Below are 17,591 nucleotides of genomic sequence, written 5' to 3'. Positions count from 1 at the left end.
ACACCTTATTAAAGATAGAGGCCAACTTTTCTTATTTTGTCAATTGGCAAGTCTAACAAACTTTTGAGGAGAGTATATTTCGCTTGCATCGTCTGTCTCATTCTTATAACTATCATTTAAATACTTATTAAACTATTCATTTTATTAGTAATTGATGACTTAATAATTCTCTTAACCTTAAGAATAAAGGATAAGAATACTTAACTTTGTATACGTATTTTCCTATTTAATAGGTTTTAGCCCAATTATTACTTTAAAATTATCAATAACAGTAAATTAGTTTAAAAATGGGAGTGATATGAGGATTTCTCACCTATCACATGAAAAAAATGGGAACAAAATTAAATGAAAAGGTGTATTACTAAATAAAATTGAGAGAGAAATTATCTCTTGTTCTACTCATACCCCATTAAAGAAATAAATCACCATCACCATTGGTTAAGGTTAGAGTAACTAGTTGTTTGTTTCTATCTTAATCTCCTCACCCTTTTCCTTTGTCTTTCTCATGTCCCCAAAGCTCAACCCTCACCCTCCTCACTCTCTCTCTTCTCTCACCTCACTATCCAATAGTCCAATACAACCCCATCAACACTTCAAAGTTCAAACATTGATCAAACTTCCCCTATATTTCAAATATCTTGTTCCATTCTTATAGGACTTCTCATAATATCATCTTATCCTTATTCTCAATTAGTTCAATTTATGGAATCTTTATCTCATATCCCTCATCAACTTATCCTTCACAAAAGTCATCAACTTTATTGAAACAAGTAACAACCATTCCATTCCATGGGAGAGATTCAACAAACTCTTAAGCTCTTAGTCCATAGAAAAATCACACACAACAACAAGAACAAAAAACCAGAACCCATTACCCCAAGGCTCAAATGGAAGCAAATGTTTTTCCAACAAACACCTTCAAAACCCAACACCAAAAACAAAATTACTGAAAAGCCCCCAGAAGAATTCCTCTGTCCCATAACCAAAACCCTTATGTCAGACCCAGTTATTGTATCTTCTGGTCACTCCTTTGATCGAGTCACTGTTCAAACTTGTCAAAATCTCAACTTTACCCCTCATCTCTCTGATGGCACTACCCCTGATTTCTCCACTCTTATTCCTAACCTTGCTCTCAAATCCGCCATTACAAAATGGTGCATGAACTCAAACAATAGTCTCGTCACACCAGATTCCACCACCGTAGAAAACATCATACGCAAAATCATAGCAAAGCATAGTCCATATCAGAATCTACCTACCCAAGTTGCTACAGTTTCAGAGAAAGAATTGATTTTGGGAATTAATGAAAACCCTAATTTCAATTTCAATTTCAACCACGCTGAAACCCAAATCCCAAGTAGACCAACCCATTTGTATTCCTCATCGAATGAATCCATAGCTACAATTGCTTCAGCTTCAACTTCAACACCACCTCTTCAATTTTCAACAAAACCTAGTTGCTACTACTCTTACTCTTCAAATTCCTCTTCAGAAATTGAATCTGTCACAACACCTGAATTGGAACAAATCATGTCTAAGCTCAAAGACCCCCAAATTTTCATCATCGAAGAGGGTTTAATTTCGCTCAGAAAGATCACGAGAACGAAAGAGGAAATTAGGGTTTCTCTGTGCACCACTCAATTGCTCTCTGTTTTAAAATCTCTGATTGTTTCAAAGTATAAGAATATTCAGGTCAACGCTCTTGCTTCATTGGTCAACCTTTCATTGGAGAAATTAAACAAGGTGAAGATCGTACGGTCAGGGATTGTTCCACCGTTGATTGAAGTTTTGAGGCTCGGATCCACTGAGTCGCAGGAACACGCTTCTGGTGCACTCTTTAGTTTGGCTATAGAAGATGATAACAAAACCGCGATTGGTGTTCTTGGTGGTTTGCAACCATTGCTTCACGCGCTTGGTTCCGAGAGTGAGCGCACGCGCCATGATGCAGCGTTGGCACTTTATCATTTGTCCATGGTTCAGAGTAACCGGTCTAAGATGGTTAAGTTTGGTTCGGTTCCGACTTTATTAGGGATGGTTAAGGCGGGTCATATGATTGGTCAAGTTTTGTTGATTTTGTGTAATTTGGGATATGGGTCGGACGGGCGGGCCACAATGTTGGATGCGGGTGTTGTCGAGTGTTTGGTTGGGTTGTTGGGTGGGACCGAGTTGGGGACTAGGTCGACACAAGATAGTTGTGTTAGTGTGATGTATGCGTTGAGTCATGGTGGATTGCGATTTAAGGCATTGGCAAAGGATGCTGGGGTTGTGGAGGTCTTACAAAAGGTGGAGAAGGTCGGGAGCGAGAGGGCGCAAGAGAAGGCGAGGCGGATATTGGAGATGTTGAGAGTGAAGGAGGATGAGGATGAGGATGTGGATTGGGATGCCCTTCTTGAATCAGGGTTGGGTTGTCGAACTCGCAGCCGACAAGGCAGCGAGTTGGATGACTCCGTTGCTAACTCATCTTAGTTTTGAGTATGATAATAATAAAGTCTTTTTTATTAAGTGAGCTTGGTTACATGAATCAAACTCAATTTGTTTTTTTATTGCAACCACAATTTTTCTTTGTTACTTAATTGTAATTATTGGTTTTGTTTTTCTTTAAAGCAATGATGTTGTTGATGTCTGCTGTTTATGTTTTTTTCTCATTTGTTTTATGATTTTAAAGTTGGATGTAAAATTTAAACATTGAAGTTTTGTTTCTCTCTTCTTTTATGGGTTCTGTGTTTTGAGGGATGAAAATACCAAATTAACAATGAATTTCAAGTAAAATTATGAGGGTGAGGTTTGGGGATTGATGTTGGCTACTTTATGGAGTGGGAGAATAAAGAGGCGCACAAGTGACCATAAGTTTATGTCTCATCATATGTACTATCAGTTGTGATTATTCATAAAAATAATTAATTATTAATTTTTTAATTTAAATATATTTTTTCAATCAATCATAAATTAATAATATATAGTGATACAACTTATAAAATATCATGTGTTCCCAAATAAAGAAGAGTGTGCTGGTTGCTGATGGCAGCACATTTTCTATTATAAAAGTGGTATCCCAAATATGTGTTCCCAAATATTTTTCTTATGTGTGGTTTGATGGAATAACCGAAGTGAAAGGCTAATAAAGTAGAAAGTTTGGAGGATAATGCTTATGCTATCACTTTATTCCCTTATCTACAGATTATAGCTGGGTTATCTTTACTTTTTGGTTTATGCATTTACTTTTTCTCTCCTTTTTGAACACAAAATTTGGTATCTTAAGATAATTTAAGATCACATTATACTCTGAGTACATTAATGAAACTTATATGGTAGTGCAATTATGTGAATGTATTTCTAAAAGGAGTAGGTATTTGTTAGACATCAAGCTTCCATTTACAAATGAAGATTTCAGTGTCCCAAAATCGAACAAAGATATATTATCTTAAACTATGTTCCAAATTTGATCCTTATACCAATGACAATGAAGCAACAACATAATAAATAATGAATATTTAAGATAATTTTAACGCGAGACAAATTTTGAGATAATAGATTTCTGTAACTTATAATCAACTATGTCGGATAAAAAAAGATCGAAAAGTGTGGAAAAAGATGAAATCCTAATTTATTATAGACTAGAAACTATAAGGTTTTTTTATAAGCTACAAACTATAAGGTTTTTTTTATAAGCTACAAACTATAAGGTTTTTGTTATAAGCTACAAACTATAAGGTTTTTGTTATAAGCTACAAACTATAAGGTTATCTTAGGTGGTCGTGCTGATATACTTCAGCAGAAATCAAAGGCACCCACCATATTCAAACATAAAATTTCTGTACTATAAATTTATAATAGATTCTACTTATAATTGACTATTAAAGTAATCTATTTTTCACAACTAATCCAAACACACTACAAGTGTTGAATCACACACTTTATTGGACAATCATTGTACATTGAGAGGAAATCAAAAGTTCCTAGAGCATATTGCTTATAGTTCCTAGTATTGCCCATAAAGCTTGCAAGTGTTGAATCATATGAACTTCCCTTAATTGCTTTATACTCTTTCCACCAACTCATGTAGCTGCTTTTTGGCAAGAAAATCTCTGGTGAAACTTCATAATTCTTGAGTGCTTTATACCTTTTTTTGTTCACATAGTCTTGACCTTTATCCCTGTAGTATTGAGAAATAATCAAAGGTTCAACCATTCTTCTGTAATTAGTTCCTGCATATAGCCATCGGCTACGGAATTGTGCACCTTCTTTCTGAGGCTCCATATCTGCCTCTTCAACCATCTTTTCCCAGCATCTTGTTAGGTTCTTATGGAAACCAATAATATCATGGTCCCATTGTGAGTACATGTTCCTAAAGCTGTCATAGTACCCTACACCTTCATTTTTAGTTTTCTTCTTGTACCATTCAAGTTGGGCCATATCTTTTTTCAGTACATTCAATTTTCTGCTTGGATCAAAAGATGTCTTCCTCAGTGTAATGAACTTTTCTTCTAGGTCTTTCATCCTTGTCAAAATACTGTTATCCTGCTAAATCAGTTTTAGAAATGAGGTCTGAAAATTTGGATACATGATTTACCAAATGATAGTAAAATTTGCATAATAATGTTAAGTATGAAATCAATTATCTCTTCACCTAATAACTTGATTATTTTTTCGGACGAACCAAGGGTGTCTCATAACTTATATAGCAAGAGACTAATCCATTTTGAGTGGTAGAGATTACTAAAATGAGTTTTGCCTTTCTTGATAAAGCGCTTTCCATATACTCTGTAGGAATTCATCCCTGACATCATCTTTTAAAATTCCGTCGACCTACCAACTATGCTCGGTCGTGTGGGTTGTTTAACAACTTAAACTCATAAGGGGAAAGATCATTGATATGATATCCGAGCTCCGCCAGTTTTGATCATGCTACCCCATTCTTTGAAAAAAAAGATGAGTTTCAGAATAAGATATGGCAGGCATGTGCATTGTTCACACTTTTAAGTCCAAGGGGCTCTTGCATGAGGATGTGTTTTGTATATAAAACCACAAATTTCAACTACTGGCATAAGATGTTAGAGAGTTAGTTTCATCACAAATAGGTGTAAAGGCTAAGTTAGAAAATTCATATTCTTTTCAGAAATAAAACATACTCAGGTAACTGGATAAGTGGTGTCAATTCAAGTGCCAACAACTGCAATTTGATACTTGCAAGTAGTGAATCAGAAAGACTAATGTTCTCATCATGAGCACTAAGTTCCTTGCAAATTACTTTTCGATAGAGACTTTCCACAACGTGTCCATATTCAACAGATTGAAATCCTTGGGGTTTGAACATCTTGAGTTGAGCCTATTGCCACCAAAAGTTCCAAAATTAAGTCAGGGTTCTCAGAAGAAGTAGAACCTGCATCAGAAGCCAAGAGAAATGTTCCAAAGGGCATGTAGGAACTGGTTTGGTTTGTAATGAAGATACTTGGAAGAGGGTCTTTGTGAGACACAACATTTATAAAGCAAGAATTCCAAGTAGAGCTACGTGATATATATGGCTTGTTGCAGTTTTTTGTCTCCAATAAGGGGTCACCGAAAGTGATGCGTAAGGGTCGACTCTTTCCTGAACCACAGGAATCTAATAGAGATAAAGTGAAGAGAGAGGCAACTGATCCAGCAACACGAATTTCAGTAACAATCAATGTGTTTGAGCTAGGAATCTGCATCAGAGTTAATTTGCACAAGAACAATATATGCTATACAAGTTAATTGCAATTTATTCTATAAATTTATCCAAAAACATCCTGAAGTTTGCAAGTGTAATCCTAAGCTAAAAACTCTTTCACTAGTCTATTGTCAAGATCTTCTATGCAGAACAGAGGTTATAGAAAATGAGTGAAGAAAAGAACATTAAGTTAACATTTGATATGCGGATAGAACATGATGAAACATGACAGAACAAGATGCACAGGATGTTGTTTTCTTCTCCTTGGTCTCACCCCATTCAATGTAACTAAAATGTTCCACTTTTCATTTTTTGGCCTTGTCTTGTTTTGTTTACAGAACACATCAAACATATTAAAGAAACAAAAACTCCCCATTTTCACATCATTAAGTTCACTTTTGGATTTGTCAAGTGTCAAATTCACACTTCTACACACATACAATCTTATAGCTAATTCTGGTTATGATTCTTTCTTTAGTTGGTAATCATAACTAATTTAGTAGCCAAACAACTAAATTCAATTTATATAAAGGTTATTTCGCGTATAACGTGATCAAGTAAAGGTCTCTATATTGCAAATACTCAAGTCAAACCCATAAAGAGTCATAGATTAATGAAATGAAAAAGGAAGAGATGTACCTCATCTTTCAATTGAGTTAGGATGTGATTATTTTCAAGTAAGAGAGAAACAACAGTTTTGTTAACATAGAAAACTTGACTCACTCCTTCTTTTGAATTTTGTTGTGAAGAAGTGAGAGCATTCCATGATAAGGGTAGAAAACCAAGGTTAAGAGTTAAGACATGAATATGTTATTATATCTTACATTTGTAAGGATGCCCTCTAGTGACATGAAAGGATATACTATTTTGTTTTGAATAAGTATAACTCTTGAATTGGAGAGTTGTGAATGAAATGGTAAGACTCGTAGGAAAGATTTTATATATAATGTTTGATGGAAGCATTATACTAATCAGAAAAAGACTTTAAACATAGTTTCAATCTCTGCCCAGAAACGTTGCTCTATTAGCCATCAATAAGGGAGAGCATATAAAGAAAGGGTAAGAGATGGAAGAGTTTCTGTATTGACAAAGAACAACACATAACATACAAAGAAAGCAGGATCGTATCGCCATGAATAGAGGTAATTTATAACTATTTTTATGATGTGAAAATTATGATTTCTTAAGATCCATTTACACATAGTTTCCATGATATAACTTACATGTGGTATCAGAGCCAAGCTTAAGAATTTATAGTTTTCCATTGATGATGATTCGATCCTAAGTGATATTTTAAAATATGTTTAGAGAACTTCACTATATTTATTTTGGCTGCATCATATTAACAATTAATGAAAACAGAAACAGAACCTTGTATCCTTTTCTATTTCGCACTCTGTTTCTATTATGTGTTTATATTCTATTATATTCTTTAGAACATGAAAAACAAAATATGAATGAAGCACGTTCTATTTTTCCACTTTCTGTTTGATAAGATTGATATATACATTGTTAACTAATTACTTAGAATATATTATATACTTTGTTCTTCACGTTTCTGTTTGGATAGAGTCCATATGTATAACATTAACAGAGGAGTAATATATATATTATATATATATATATAGCTTTAATAGTAAAGTAAATATATATGTTATATGTACATTTAAGAGAGAAATAATATATATTATATATAACATCATAAGTAATATATATGTTATATATATAATATTAACAGTACATAATATTAACATATATGTATTATATGTAGGTTACATGTAATATTAATATATGCTATATATATAATTAAGTTACATTTTTATTGGAAGTTTTAATGCAATTGTTTTATGAATATGTAAATAATTTTGTAATTTATGTGTAATTTTGAGAGTCATGTATGTATAATAATATGACTTATTAAATGTTTGGAATTATTGTATGATAGATTTGTTAATCATCAAAATGGTCAAATCTTTATGTCATTTAATTCTAAATTGTATGATCAAATTTCATTTGTTTGGAATTATTGTATTATAGATTTGTTAATCACCAAAGTGGTCAAATCTTTATGTTTATTTAATTCAAATTTGTACGATCATATTTCATTTACTCATTAATTTGATACTATGAATGATATAACAATTATTTGTTTATGAGTAAATTGAAATTCATTATTATAAGACAGATAAAAATCACCCAAAGGTTCATTGTTTGTTCTTATAATCAATGAGCATTATGTTGGTAGTGTAAATGCATCATTAGTTATATTTATATATCCAAAGATAGTAAATATTTCTACTTTATGCATGCATCATTGCTAAATTATGTGAATTTCTTTTAGTATCATCATGTCTAGTATGATATATTGATGGATTATCCAAAGGTAGACATTAATATACACTTATGAAGTAATCTGAATTAATTTTGCATGTAACTCAAAGCCTTAACATTTTTGTTTGATTTTATTGATTACAATATCTGTTGCTTTGCATTCGCAATTCTCATATGTTCCAACTTTCAATGGACTTAACTTCTCTGAATGGAGTGAACAAATCCAATTTTACCTTGGGGTAATGGATTTGGATTTATCACTTAGAGAAGATAAGTCAAATGTTATTACTAATATAAGCATTGAAGAACATAAAGTTCATTATATAAATTGGGAAAGATCAAACAAATTGAGTCTAATGTATATGCGAATGAGTATTGATGGCAACATTAAGTCAGCTGACAAGTCTAAAGAATGAGGAGCGCTCTTCCTAAAACTGAAAGTGCTAAAGAATTGCTAAAGTTTGTGGAAGAGTGCTCTCAAACTGCTGACAAGTCTCTTGCTAGGACACTAATGAGTACATTGACTACCATGAAATTTGATGGTTCTCGTACTATGCATGAACATGTCATTGAAATGACAAATATTACAACAAGACTTAAGACATTGGGAATGGATGTGGATGAAAACTTCCTTGTGCAATTTATACTAAATTCATTACTCTCTGAATATAGTCCTTTTCAAATGAACTATAACACCATGAAAGATAAATGGAATGTGCATGAATTGCATAATATGTTAGTTCAAGAGGAAACCAGAATGAGAAGCCAAGAAAATCATTTCATCAATTATGTTAATCATCAATGAGCTAGAAAGAAAGTTAGTAAGAAACATGACAAAAAAGGAAAGGGACTCTTAAAGATTAATGAGTCATCTTCTCAAATCCACAAGAAGGAACATCATGATAACAAATATCGTTTCTATAGAAAGATTGAACATTTCCAAAAGGATTGTCCAAAACACAAAGGTTGGTTTGAAAAGAAATGTAAGCCCAATGTTTATTAATGTTTTGAATCAAACTTAGCAGAAGTTCCTTATAATACTTGGTGGATTGACTCTGAATGTACTGCTCATGTTTCTAATATTATGCAGGGATTCATTACGACCCGAACTACAAGACCAAATGAAAAATTTGTCTTTATGGGAAATAGAGTGAATGTTCCAGTGGAAGCCGTTGGGACTTATCATTTAATCCTTGACATTGGACACCAATTAGATTTATTTGAAACCCTTTATGTACCTAATATATCTAGGAATTTGGTTTCTTTATCTAAACAAGTTAAATCTTGATAATATTTTCTCTGAAACACTTTTAACCTTGCATCATAACGTTAGAATTAAGCGTGACTTAATTGATGAACGTTCTGCTTACTTGTGACATAAACGTTTGGGACATATTTCTAAAGAAAGAATGAAATGATTAGTAAAGAATGAAATCCTTCCGGATTTAGATTTTACCGATCTGAATATTTGTGTGGATTGTATTAATGGTAAACAAACAAAACATACAAAGAAAGGAGCCACAAGAAGCACTAAGCTTCTTGAAATTATAAACACAAATATTTGTGGACCTTTTGATGTTAATTATTTCAATAAAGCAAAATATTTCATTTCCTTATAATACTTGGTGGATTGACTCTGGATGTACTGCTCATGTTTCTAATACTATGCAGGGATTCATTATGACCCGAACTACAAGACCAAATGAAAAATTTGTCTTTATGGGAAATAGAGTGAATGTTCCAGTGGAAGCCGTTGGGACTTATCATTTAATCCTTGACATTGGACACCAATTAGATTTATTTGAAACCCTTTATGTACCTAATATATCTAGGAATTTGGTTTCTTTATCTAAACAAGTTAAATCTTGATAATATTTTCTCTGAAACACTTTTAACCTTGCATCATAACGTTAGAATTAAGCGTGACTTAATTGATGAACGTTCTGCTTACTTGTGACATAAACGTTTGGGACATATTTCTAAAGAAAGAATGAAATGATTAGTAAAGAATGAAATCCTTCCGGATTTAGATTTTACCGATCTGAATATTTGTGTGGATTGTATTAATGGTAAACAAACAAAACATACAAAGAAAGGAGCCACAAGAAGCACTAAGCTTCTTGAAATTATAAACACAAATATTTGTGGACCTTTTGATGTTAATTATTTCAATAAAGCAAAATATTTCATTACCTTCATTGATGATTATTCACATTGTGGACATATCTATTTATTGTCTGATAAATCTCAAGCGCTAAAAGCCTTAGAAATTTACATTACTGAAGTTGAAAGACAATTAGAGAAAAAAGTGAAAATTATCAGGTCTGATCGAGGTGGTGAGTATTATGGAAGATATGATGAAAATGGACAACATCCAGGTCCATTTTCTAAATTCCTTGAAAGTCGTGGCATATGTGCATAATACACAATGTCAGGTACACCACAACAAAATGGTGTATCAGAAAGGCGTAATAAAACATTGTTCAATATGGTTAGGGATATGTTGAGTAATTCATCTTTACCCATTTCATTGTGGACTTATGATTTAAAGACTGCCATGTATTTATTAAATAGGGTTCCTAGTAAGGTAGTTCCAAAGACTCCTTTTGAACTGTAGACAAGAAGGAAACCTAGTTTAAGGCACCTGCATGTTTGGGAATGCTTGGTAGAAATTAAAATTTATAATCCACAAGAAAAGAAACTGGATGCAAGAACAATCAGTGGTTATTTCATTGGTTATCCAGAAAAATCAAAAGGGTATAGATTTTATTGTCCAAACCACACTACAAGAATTATTGAGACTGAGAATGCTAGGTTCATTGAGAATGATGAGATTAGTGGGAGTGAAACACCACGTGAAGTGGAAATTCAAGAAGTGAGGGTACAAATTTGATTTACTTGTGTCCCTAATAATGTTGTTCCTCAAGTTATTGAACCGATTAGTAATGATGGAGAACAACAAAATAATCCCATTACTGAAAATGAAGTTGATGAACCTATAGTAGAAGAATCACAAGAGATAGCATTAAGAAGATCTCAAAGAGAAAGACGATCTGCTATTTCTGATGATTATGTGGTTTACCTACATGAGTCAGAATGTGACATTGGAATTGAGAATGACCCAATTACGTTTTCACAAGTCATGGATAGTAATAATGCCGATAAATGGTTAAATGCCATGAAAGATGAGTTAAAATATTTGAAACAAAATGAGGTTTGAGACCTTGTTGAGTTACTAGAAGATTCCAAAACAGTTGGTTGTAAGTGGGTTTTCAAAACCAAACGTGATTCTTATGGTAACTTAGAACGTTATAAGGTCAGACTTATAGTAAAAGGCTATACTCAGAAAGATGATATTGATTATAAAGAGATGTTTTCACCAGTCTCTAAGAAAGAGTCACTTAAGATTATCATGGCATTGGTGGCTCATTATGATTTGGAGTTACATCAAATGGATGTAAAAACTGTCTTTCTAAATGGGGATTTAACAGAAAAGGTCTATATGGATCAACCAATAGGATTCATAGAGAAAGGAAAAAAACACATGGTGTGTAAACTTAAGAAATCAATATATGGACTTAAACAAGCTTCACGACAATGGTATCTTAAATGATACTATTGTATCCTTTGGGTTTAAGGAAAACATTGTTGATCGATCTATATACCTAAAGGTCAGCGGGAGTAAGTTTATCTTTTTAGTTCTATATGTTGATGACATTTTGCTTACAATTAACGATCTTGGTCTTTTTAATGAGACTAAGATGTTTCTCTCTAAAAAATTTAAATGAAAGATATGGGTGAGACAAACTATGTGATTGGAATATAAATATTTCGTGATAGATCACAAAGACTTTTAGGTTTTTCTTAGAAAACATATATTAACAAAATTTTAGAGAGATTCAGAATTGATAAATGTTCAGCATCTCCCGTTCCAATTCAGAAATGAGACAAGTTTAATATGATGCAATGTCCAAATAATGATTTAGAACGGAAGCAAATGGAAGAAATTCCTTATGCATCTATAGTTAGGAGTTTAATATATGTTCAGACTTGTACGTGACCAGATATTAGTTTTGCAGTTGGAATGTTAGGAAGATACAAAAGTAATCCTGGTATAGAACATTGGAAAGCTGCAAAGAAACTTCTGAGATACTTTCAAGGTACAAAGGATCACATGCTTACTTATAGGAGATCAAATCACCTTGAGGTGGTTGGATGCATAGACACAAGAACGTCTACTTTCGGTTATGTGTATTTATTAGCTGGAAGAGCTATCTCATGGAAGAGTGTGAAGCAGACTGTCATTGCTGCATCCACTATGGAAGCTGAATTTGTGGCATGCTTTGAGGCCACAGTTCATGCTAAATGGCTACGAAATTTTATTTCGGGACTTGGGGTTGTCGACAGTATTGTCAAGCCGCTGAAAATTTATTGTGATAATTTTGCAGCAGTCTTCTTTTCTAAAAATGACAAGTATTCTAAAGGTGTTAAACATATGGAGGTGAAATACTTTGCCGTTAAAGAAGAAGTTCAGAAACTTAGAGTGTCAATTGAGCGTATTAGCACTAACCTTATGATCGCAAACTCTTTGAAGAAAGCGTTACCGCCCAAAATATTTACTGGTCATGTAACAAATATGGGTATTATGTTTGCGAATGAATGTTGAACATTATGTTATTAATAAAGTCTCAATATTTTGACACTTCGAACTCGTTAATATTTAAGTTTCTGATTAATATCTTATTTTCACACTTATATACACATGTGAGAATGGTAATGTTGAAAATAAAATTTTCTTTCTAAATGACATTATTATATGATTCCCTTTAATGTGTCATGTTTTCACACTTATTCTAAATGACATTATTTCTTTCTAAAAAGAAGAACTAAATGATGTACAATTGTCATGACTCTTATTAGTTATTGTTTTTTATCATGACTTGTAATGTAATGAATACGAAAAACATATTCTGATTATGCACATTATGTTAGATATATATTATATTATTAATTGTATTGTCATGTGAGACAAGTGGGAGAATGTAAGAATGTCTCTTATGACATGAAATGATATACTATTTTGTTTTGAATAAATATAACTCTTGAATTGGAGAGTTGTGAATGAAATGGTAAAACTCTTGAAAAATAGTCTATATATAATGCTTGATGGAAGCACTATACTATTCAGAAAAAGAGTTTAAACATAGTCTCAATCTCTGCCCAAAAACGTTGCTCTATTAGCCATCAATAAGGAAGAATGTATAAAGAAACGAAATGAGATAGAAGAGTTTCTCTATTGACAAAGAACAACACACAACATACAAAGAAAGGAGGATCGTATCGCCATGAATAGAGGTAATATATAATTATTCTTATGATGTGAAAACTATAATTTCTTAAGATTCATTTACATGTGGTTTCTGTCGCGCCCCGATTTTCGGTTGCACGACTTTTATTAGAGTCGCCACTACATTTTATAGTTAAAAATGTAGAAATTTTTTTTAAGCCCAATTACCCTAGGCTTTTGGATTTTTGATATCCAGGTTCGGGAGTCGATTACAAGGTAGGGAATGTATTAACGTCCTACCCACTCGCCTTAACCGGTACCCTTCATTAAAATGTATGACTTTATTATTATTATTTTATTGAATTATTTGATTAATTAACTAATTATTATGAAGAAGAAAATTATTTATTTTTATTATTGAGCCTGACAATATTGAATTTGGTCATACGTACCCTTATTAAGGGGATCAAAGCTTACGTAGTTCTTTAAGTAGAAAATAGTTTGTTGGTTGAGTGTATTTTAATTAAAGAGAATATATTTTTAGTCAAAAATGTATATTTTGTAAGTGTTGTTTATTATAAAAAAAAATTTATTTGGTTATTTAAAAAAGGAATAAATTGATTTTAAGATTTAATCGATTGAAAAGAAGCGGCGTAACGTGACCTTTTTAAATCGTACAGTTATTTAAAAAAGGAATAAATTGATTTGCAAATGTATGGTTTGCAACCTTAATATATATATAATAAAATTTTTATGGATTATTTACTTGACTAAGGTAATAATTGGTTTAATTGAAAAATACATTAAAGTAATTTGCTTTACATTCTAAACATTTATGATATATTTTTTGATACCAATATTCTTCATTCACAATTGCCAGATGATTACACAGAAGAATAAAAATAAGAAATAGTTGCTAAAATAACATAATTAATAGAAACAGAAGATTCATTACTCATACAATGATGATACACTATTTATTTTTATGCTAACCCATTATCTTCAAAATTCTAATATTTATTGCCTATCACTGTTATAGGGTAATACTAACTAGTGAGTTGTTGATTCATAAAAAATATTATTTTTTTTATTTTTAATGCTGGAATCATAAGAACTAATACTAGGTAAAATAATTAAGTGATAAAAAATTAGAACTATACCTGAATGCAAATGGGAGAAAGGCCTTTTTTTCTTCTAAAAACACTGTGAAGGTTTGGGAGGTTTTCCGCGCCTGGACACGTGGCGCGTGTGGAGTGGTTGTTCTGGAGGTTGCACGGAAGCTTTCGGTACAACAGTCCGCACTGGATCCCGTGTTCTACATGGGTGATGATCTGGTGTGGCGCCGCACAATGAGACTGCGATGTATTTTCGCTTTATGATTGGACGCAACTCTGGGTCAACGCGATGGATGAAAAGTATGCAGATCCAACGGTTAGAAAGGCTAGGCACGACGATCTCACAGTGCTATGATGGTAACGACTGTACTGGATCACTTACACCAATAGTGTTTTTCTCTCTCTCACAGAACCCTTTTTTCTTATGGTTTTCTTCCTAAAAATAATTTTCTGAACCCCTAAAACCCCTCACTAACCCACTTATTTATAGCAAAATTAATCAACCCTAATCCCTAAAATTTTGTTACCTGAAGCCTAACTTTGCTGGTCCACTAATCACTATTTTTGTGGGATTTAAACCACCCACCAAGTCAAATTTGACTTGATATTTATATTATTATTTTTTGAAATCTAATTAAAACATGATTAAGTATATTTAAATTACTGTTTATATATCCTGTAAATTCCGAAAATTAAATAAATAATCATCTAAATATGCTTTAATTTTATAAAACTATATTTTCTAAAAAATAAAAGATAAACAATTTTTTGTTTGTTTATTTGGTATTTAAAAATGACTTTTAAGAACACTTCTCTTATTTTTATTTAAAATTCGAATTTAATTATAAAAATATTATTAATTATTCTTTACTTATTTTATAATAAAATGCAAAAAAATGAATAAAATAATGTACAAGATTATTTTTATCCCATTGTCTTAGAAAAATTATTGTGAGCTTTTTAGGGTCAATTTTAATTTAATTTTTTTTAGTTACTTTTATTATTTTGAATTTCGGGTTAACCCAATCACTTAGATATGGGAACCTTATCAACATAGATTTATAATTATTACTCATTATACTTCTTCCATACATGGTTGTAATTATTTTTATTTATTGAAATTAAGTAAAAAATGTTCTATTATTTTCAATTTAAACACTTTGGGTTTTTTCCGGGCCGAACAAAAATTGAGTGTTCACAGCTGTCCCTCTTTACTTTTTACTTACGTGATAGTGAACAGACCCAGGTTTGAAAGATATCATGGTAAGTAACCAGTAAAGAAATGAACGCTATTTTTGTTAAGGCTCAGAAAAATGCCATTGTGAAGACCTCGAATTTTGATGAAGCATATGAATGCCTTGCTGATGAGCCAGGGATTTGTTGAGGCAGTTCCTGCGTTTGCCATCGCGGACCAGGGATTTGCTGAGCCACCCGTGCTGCCAAAGCGATGCAGGGATTTGCTGAGGCACCCGTGTTACCAAACGATTCAGGGATTTGCTAAGGCATTGAGGGATTCGCTGAGGCACCCATGTTGCCAAACGATTGAGGGATTCGCTGAGGCACCCGTGTTGCCGAACGATTTAGGGATTTGCTGAGGCACCCATGTTGCCGAACGATTTAGTGATTTGTTGAGGCACCCGTGTTGCCAAACGATTTAGGGATTTGTTGAGTCACCCGTGTTGCCAAACGATTTAGAGATTTGCTGAGGCACCCATACTACCAAATGATTGTCTTTTGTGATGTTATGTAACCAGCTAGGTGGTTCTAGGGTGATTGCTTAAGTAATTAAGATGCATAAAATGCACAATTCGAATGCATGACTGTAATATTTTTGTAAAAGGATTATATGCGACGGTTAGTTTGTGAAGCATGAGGTTTATGTTGAAGTTCGTATATAGATATGATTATTCTTTGAATGATATGATTATGCATGTTTGTTTATGCTTATTGGAAAGCCGTATAATGCTTCTGCAACACCCCTAAACATTATACCCACTAACATTTGGTAAGAGATCGGGATATTGCTTTTATTGAGGTTCGTGTTTGTATCCCCTTTTACGCCTTTTAAGCACCATGCATTAGGAAAGATTGAAAACTGTGATCAATTTTTTTTTAAAATTGTATATTTTTGTTTATTGGAAAATGATTTGCATACTAAAAGACACAAAAGCATATATACATAAAAATCAAATTTATTCGTCTCCTTTTAGCTTTCTGAAAATGAAGGTCATACAAGCTCGTCTTAAGCCAAAACCCTGACCCAAACCTTATAACTACTTCCAAAATTTTCCAAATTTGGGGGAATTTTTTAACAAAATCTGCCCCAGTTTCTAGTCTTACTATTGATTCCTCTATAGGAGACTGTTGTTATTTGATGGGTTTCTTGAGCCATTCATAATCTGCCCCAACTCTCTAACTCTGATGTTGACTTCTTCAAAGGGGATTGTGTTATCTGATGCATTCTCCTGAACCAACCAAAATGCTGCCCCAGTTTCTGGCGATGTTTGATTGTCATACTATGCTTTGAGAGGTACTTCCTTTTCTTTTAGTGTCCCTAATTTTTGCTTAAGTCGCTCTTTCAGGTTTTCAACTTAACGGGCCCTTTGAAACATTTATTTTTTATTTTATTCATGCGAGGATCACAATATGTAAAAGTTTTTAAAAAGATATGCATCAACTTATTTTGGAGTCAGTTTATTTTATGCTCTGATGTGTACCTCAGACGTTCGACTCTCAACAAGGACTTTTAGAGCTTGTAATGTGGCTTGGCTAGTGGTTAACAAAGAATAGATATATGACTCAAATAATGTGTTTCCCATCCCACATTCCTCCATAACCCCTATAATCCTATTTCCAATCCTTCTCTAGAGCCTATCTTTGGGTAGGATGTTTATTTCTACCATCTTCATGAATTAACCTTTCGTAAGATTTCTCTTTTGAGTTTTTGTTTGTATGTACCCTAACTTTTCTTAGGAGTTTATTTAAACTCCTAGCGGGCTTTTCTTTTTATACTATAATCCTTTCTTTTGGGCTCTGTGAATGTTCATTGGAAAACTACCCTTTCCCCAGGTTCACAATATTTTAAAGGTGTTTCTTTCTCGAATGAACTTCTCTCATATCGTCTTGGCTCAAAGGGGTGACTAGGGATATCTTCTTTGTGTTTCGGAAT

General features: G+C 32.7%; 2 protein-coding genes across 2 annotated transcripts; one reads left to right on the top strand and one right to left on the bottom strand.

Moving 5' to 3' along the window:
* LOC109335058 (U-box domain-containing protein 40-like) lies at window positions 443–2,573 on the top strand. The gene has a single exon (XM_019571103.1). The coding sequence runs from the start codon at window positions 790–792 to the stop codon at window positions 2,464–2,466; it is 1,677 nt and encodes a 558-aa protein (XP_019426648.1). The 5' UTR covers window positions 443–789; the 3' UTR covers window positions 2,467–2,573.
* On the bottom strand, window positions 3,798–9,092 carry LOC109335517 (senescence-associated carboxylesterase 101-like). The gene is given in 5 exon segments (XM_019571651.1): window positions 3,798–4,521; window positions 5,126–5,311; window positions 5,313–5,684; window positions 6,329–6,414; window positions 9,086–9,092. Coding segments are annotated over 5 exon segments (1,281 nt in total). The 3' UTR covers window positions 3,798–3,891.

This window comes from Lupinus angustifolius, chromosome LG20 (assembly GCF_001865875.1).
Source record: "Lupinus angustifolius cultivar Tanjil chromosome LG20, LupAngTanjil_v1.0, whole genome shotgun sequence".
In the NCBI taxonomy this organism is placed as follows: domain Eukaryota; kingdom Viridiplantae; phylum Streptophyta; class Magnoliopsida; order Fabales; family Fabaceae; genus Lupinus; species Lupinus angustifolius.
This window is presented reverse-complemented; position numbering and strand designations above follow the sequence as displayed.

Bases quoted from the DNA above. Each gene is read 5' to 3' on its own strand.
- LOC109335058 (XM_019571103.1), top strand. From the start codon at position 790: ATGGGAGAGATTCAACAAACTCTTAAGCTCTTAGTCCATAGAAAAATC.